General features: G+C 48.7%; 1 protein-coding gene across 1 annotated transcript; it reads right to left on the bottom strand.

Moving 5' to 3' along the window:
* On the bottom strand, window positions 3,091–5,998 carry LOC109823307. Its single transcript, XM_020389591.1, has 2 exons — window positions 5,909–5,998; window positions 3,091–3,717 (listed from the first exon to the last, which is right to left on the bottom strand). Exons 1-2 carry the CDS (start codon window positions 5,996–5,998, stop codon window positions 3,091–3,093), a joined length of 717 nt encoding a protein of 238 aa, XP_020245180.1.

Below are 6,253 nucleotides of genomic sequence, written 5' to 3' on the forward strand. Positions count from 1 at the left end.
CTATCTTGACACCTTTGACATGGGGGCTGGGAGCACCAAGGGGGAGGCGAACCTCTCGAGGTTGCAACGGGAGAATGCAAGGGTACTTCGCATCGCTACCGAGGAGTCGGAAGCCCTCCAAGGTCTGTGCCAGGAAGAGGAGGACGCTGAGGCTGCTCTCCCTAAGCTCCAACAGAGGCAGGAGGAAAAGGTCCAAGCTCGACAGGCGGCGGAGCTTGCGGATGTCCCTAAGCTCCAACAGAGGCAGGAGGAAAAGGTCCAAGCTCGACAGGCGGCGGAGCTTGCGGATGTGAAGGCTAGGATCGCCACCTTTAGTCTGCTGAATCTTATTTAGGATATTTCCTTTCTGTTACGAATTGTTGTAATGTTGTTGATGTTTGATACATGTTTGTCTAAACCATGCTGCTCTTAAACTCTGTCTGGAATGGCTTTTTATGCTTTTGATTATTCTTGGTTTTGCATTCGTAGCCTTTCTTTATTTTCTATGTTGGTTCATGCTTAGGACTTTTAGCAAATCATTGGCAGTCAATGATTTTGATTCGCTTTCACTGACTGTTGTTTAAGTCGGGCTAGTCATACTGCTTTCTTCCGTATGGTAAGTTGTTGAGGAGTTTCTCTTAGGCTTCTCTCTAAGCCCCCTCCTTTACCTTCGGCTGCTCGACGCGTAGGGTTGGGTTAACTCTGACCGTCACATCGTAGTTTAGGTGCGGTAGGGTTGTTAAACGCTAACAACCTAGCCCAGCTAGTGTGGTCATTTGTGTGTGCGACCTGGTTAGGGTTCCAACACAAATCCGTTGTTTGGCAAGTTGCCGTTCGGGGACCGATGAAGTACGTTGTTTGGTCAGAGGCCCCAATGAACACTATCATTTGCGGGAATGATGGTGTCAAGATAATCGAATCGTTCAGGGACGTGGGAGTGTGGCAATCGGTTGTTGTAGGAGTCGTCGCATGGTGGGCTGCTACCCATCGATTGCTCTAAGAGAATATTAGAACGTTAGGAATAGGTTGGGTCGTTCAGGGACGTATGAGTGTTAGGAATAGGTTGGGTCGTTCAGGGACGTATGAGTGTGACGACCGACCGGAGTAGCAACACGTCGCATAGTAGGTTACTACTCGGGCAGTGTCATTTGTGGGAATAACGGGGCCGGCTAACAGAGGTGATCATTAACATGATAGAATTTTATTGCGATCGGAGCAACTATGAGGACCTATCATCTCATGGGAGAGGATCGATAAGTTTGTTTTGCCAGAGGTAATAGTTAATATGATGGGACTGTTTGTTGCGATGTGAGAAACTCTATGGGCTTACCATCCTATTGGAGAGGATTGGTAAGTTGATTTTGCCAAAGGTAATAGTTAACGTGACAGTGAGAGTTTGTCGTGTCATCCTATTGGAGAGGACTAACGGGGAAAACTTGAAGGAAATTGTTAGAGGTAAATAGTTAACCTGATAGTTTTGAGAGATCCATCGTCCAGTTGAATGAGACTGACGGAGAAATGACTATCAGAGGTGGGGATTAACTTAATAGTTTGAAGGGATCCATCGTCCAGTTGAATGAGACTGATAGAGAGATGACTATCAGAGGTGGGGATTAACTTGATAGTTTGTTTTGGTCCTAACTGTAGAAAGGTTTGACCGAATGGGGGTTTTAGGTTATCCTTGAGAATACTATACGTAGTATCTTCCGGGGGCTCCCCGTAAGCGGTGTCTCACACTCGTGTATATGATAGAGTATATGAGGTAGGGACAGTTTAGCCTCGCATCCTGGTCGGAGGGTGAAAGGGTAGTTTAGACTCGTGCACTTGTGAGAGTTTGGAGGATCTCTAAGAGTAGTACTTCTTCAAGAACTTGCCATTGATAGGCATCATGATCTTATCGCCATTTGGTTTGACAAAATAATAGGCTCCATTCGAATAGACTGTCTCTAACACGAACGGTCCTTTCCATTTGGGCTGGAATATGCCCTTCTTTTTAGAGTTGAGAATCATTGGTTGTCAAATAGTGAGGACCAGCTCTCCTTCCTTGAAAGATCGATGCTTGACTTTCGAAGGCCTTGGCTATTCGGGCTTGGTAAAACTCAATTTGTTGTTGAGCTTCAAGTCGCTTCTCATCTAGTACCTCAAGTTCCGTGAGACGCCATTGATGACCATCTTCTGCCGTCATTCCTGTTGCGAGGGCGACGCGAAGAGATGGGATCTGCACTTCCAGGGTAGCACAACCTCACAGCCGTATACCAATGAGTAAGGCATGGTGTCGGTCGGTGTGCGAACCATCGTGCGATATGCCCATAAGCTTTTGCCAAGCTTCTCGTTCCAATCGTGTTTGTTTTTGGAGGTCAGCTTGGTTAGGATCTTAACGATCATTTTGTTGAAGGCCTCGGCTAGACCGTTTGCGGAGGGATTATAAGCCGTAAAGGATACGTTCTGTATCTTGAACTTGTCGCAGAACCGGGTGAATGCATGACTAATAAACTATGTGCCGTTGTCATGAATGATACGCCTGGGGACGCCGTATCGGTAAATGACATGATGTTTGATGAATCTAATCACGTCATTGGTCTTGACTTCTCTTAGGGGAACAACTTTCGCTAATTTGGAGAAGTAGTCGGTGATTGCGAGGATGAAGTGGTGACCTCGTGCCGATGGTGGAGATGTCGGCCTGACGATATCCATTCCCCACGACTCGAACGGCCACGACGTTGCTATCGGATGTTGGTCTTCCGGCAGACGGTACATGTAATTAGCATGGATTTGGCACGTGTGGCAATGTCTGGCGTAGGCGATTGCATCGCTAACCATTCCCGACCAGTAGTAGCCTATCCTTCGTAAACGATCCCAGAGCTTTGGCCCGGCCTGGTGAGCCCCGCAAGCACCGTCATGGGCTTCACGTAGAGCCTCTTGTGCTTCTGTCTTTGAAAGACATCGCAGCAACATGCCGTCATACGACCTACGATACAATGCCTTCATGGTCGAGTCGTAATAGAACCTTGTGACGCGTCGGCGGACAGATTCTCAATCCCTAGCGTCTTCGAGCAGTATATCGTATAAGACGTAGTCGATGATTGGGAAGCGCCAATCTTTCGGGTCAAGTTAACCCGAAGTCTGTTGAGTGGCATTTACTTCCAGAACATCCTCCGGCCGAAAGGGTCGTCGGCTTGCGACAGTGACACATTGAGTCATTCCTAGCAGCTGTGCAAGGTTAGCTGCTAAGGACGCCAGGGCATCCGCGTGCATGTTCTTGGAACAAAGCACATGCTCAATGCAAAAGTTTTTGAATGACTTAGCTAGTTTGATAGTTGTTTTGTGAAGCGGGATCAGATCGTTATTTCTGACTTCATATTCTCCCGTCATTTGCTTGACGATGAGCTGAGAGTCACCATAGTCCTCGAGGTACTTTATCTCCAGTTCCTTAGCCAGTTCGAGTCTAATGAGCAGTGAATTGTACTCAGCCACGTTGTTGGTACATGGCTCTATTAAGGAGAAGGCTCGGGGTAACATATGGCTGCGTGGGGAGATCAAGACCACCCTCACTCCTGCCATGATAGATCCGCTCGTGCTGACGTGAGATGCACCATCAAAGAACATCTGCCAAACCTCCTCTGGAGAGGTCGTGTTGGCCTCGGGGGGTTCATCCGTTAGGTCTTCAAATAGGTTGGTTCTTGTTTCCAGTGGATGACTGGCCAGGAGATCGCAAATGGCTTGTCCTTTGACCGATTTCTACAGCATGAAGTGGATGTCGTACTGGGACAACAGGAGTGCCCATCTAGCTAGGCGCCAATTCAAGGCTCCAGGTTGCGTCATGAAGACCCGAATGGGGTTCAGTCAAGAAATGACATGGATGGTCTGGCCGACCAAATAGTGTCGTATCTTCTGGATAGCGGGCACTAAGGCTAGGCATTCCTTTTCGACCATAGGGTACCACCGCTCGGCTCCCTGTAGCATTCTGTTCAGGTAGTAGATACCTTGCTCATGACTGACGTTGTCGTTTTGTGCCAGGAGAGTGCCAAGAGAATTCTCCACGGTTCATATGTAGATGAGGAATGGTTTTCCCAAGATCGGAGCTGCCAAGACTGGTGCGTTTGAGAGATAAGCTTTGATTTCTTTAAACGCTCGTTGGCAGGGCTCGTCCCATACGAAGGAGACGCCTTTCTTCATTAACTTGAAGAAGGGTTGGCACTTGCCCGAAAGATTTGAGATGAACCTTCGCATATAGGCCAATCGTCCCTAGAGTCCTCTCAATTCCTTGAGATTCCAGGGAGGTTGAAGCTCCTGGATGGCTTGCACCTTATCGGGATCGATACGGATTCCCTTTGTTGTGACGATGAATCTGAGGAATTTACCACTAGACATTCCTAAGAATGATTTCGTGGGATTCATTTTCAGTTGATGAGTTCGCATGAGTTCGAACATCACCCCCAGGTCTTGGAGGTGGTCATCTTTGTCACGACTCTTCACAACCAAGTCGTCTACGTAGCACTCAACTGTCTTCCGCAGGTAGTCTCGAAAGATCATGCTCATGGCACGTTGATAGGTTGCGTCGATGTTTTTGAGTCCGAACGGCATGATCGTGTAGCAGTACACCCCCATCGGAGTTCTAAACGAGGTGTGCTTTTCATCCTCAGGGTGCATCTTGATTTGATTGTATCCTGAGAATCCATCCATAAAGGACATCCTCTCAAACCCACACGTGTTGTTGATGATGACATCCATGATGGGTAGAGGGAATTCGTCCTTCGGACAGGCGGCGTTGAGGTTCCTAAAGTCGATGCAGATACGGACCTTGTCATTCTTCTTTAGGACCGGAACAATGTTAGCCACCCAATCGGGGTGTTACTCCTCTCTGATGAAGCCAGACTCGATCAGCTTTTTCACTTCGGCTTCGATTGCCTCCATAATTTGTGGGTGAAACCGTCTTTGTTGTTGTTTGACTGGTTTGGCATCCGGACTGATGTTGAGGTGATGCATGGCAATCTGAGGATCGAGTCCGAGCATATCCTCGTAATTCCATGCGAAGACGTCGATGTATTCCCATATGAGGGATATGAAGTCCTCCTCCTCGAAAGGCAAACTGTCGCTGATGAATATGGGCTTGGGACTGGTCTCATCACCCATGTTTATCTAGAGTATCTTGTCCTCCGTGGGCGGTTCGTGCTGTTTGAAGCGACTGTTCCACTGAGCATTGATATGGTGGTCCCATGCTTCATCGTAAAGCGGGACCTGTTCGTCCTCTATCATTTTGGTGGGATCGGTCGTGGCCATGTTGACTGTGAGACCTTTGAACCAATCTCCTATACTGACTTCCGAGTCCCATGCCGAGGATGTCGATGATTGATCATCTGAGCGGGGGTCATCGGAGTCTTCGTCGAGATTATAGCATAACTTCGACGAAGAGGAGGTGTAACCCAAACAACGGTGCGCCTTCTTTGGCGGCTACGCCTTCGACGAGAAGATCTCGGTTGGGAAGGTCGTTGAGCAAGCCTTTCGAATACCGAAGGTTTCGCCGTTCCTACACACTGGCAGTCGACGAGTACCGGTTGGATAAGCCTTTCACAGTGACACTGAGGATCCGCCTCCTGTATGATGCGTTTACAAGTTAGGTAACCCCGAAGATCTTCTGCAGGTGGTTGGTAAATAACCCCAGCGCCAGAGTGGTTAACCAAGCGACTACAAGAGAGAGGTTTAGACGAACCCTCTTGCGTACACTGGACAGAATGGTTAAACGTTGGAGTTAGGCAAGTTCGCCTTGACAGGCGAGTCATTGCGCTCGGGCGAGTTCCTGCCTATCGGCGAACCTCGACCTTTTGTTCATGCCAGCGAGTTTGGGAGGTTTTGCCTACTGTTTTGCCTTTGTTGACAAGGCTCGCTCGCTCGTGACGCTTACCCATCGAGTGGACTCGATGAGGCTCACCTGATTTTGAGGGCTCGCTTGCTCGGGCAGGTGCAGCTGATATGGGCAGTCTGTTTGCATCAGGGATGTGACCTGAGAAACAAAGTCCATTTGAGTTGGCGGGCTTGTCCGTTTTGATCGGTTCGTCTGGGTGGCCAAACTTGTCAGAAATATCGGACCCGTCACAACGGGGGATATTACGATTAGAGTGAAGTCCGTCTGAACGCGAGGGTTTGCCTGATTTGGTGAGCCTATCAGCGTTAGGAGGGCTGCTTCTCCGTTTTGCATTTCTCAGACCTGAATAATGATTCAGGTTGTCATAGGAGGCGAATGTTTGGGCCTCCCGCTGGGCGAGGGTTTGTCGTC

This window comes from Asparagus officinalis, chromosome 9, assembly GCF_001876935.1.
Source record: "Asparagus officinalis chromosome 9, Aspof.V1, whole genome shotgun sequence".
Taxonomy (NCBI): Eukaryota; Viridiplantae; Streptophyta; class Magnoliopsida; order Asparagales; family Asparagaceae; genus Asparagus; species Asparagus officinalis.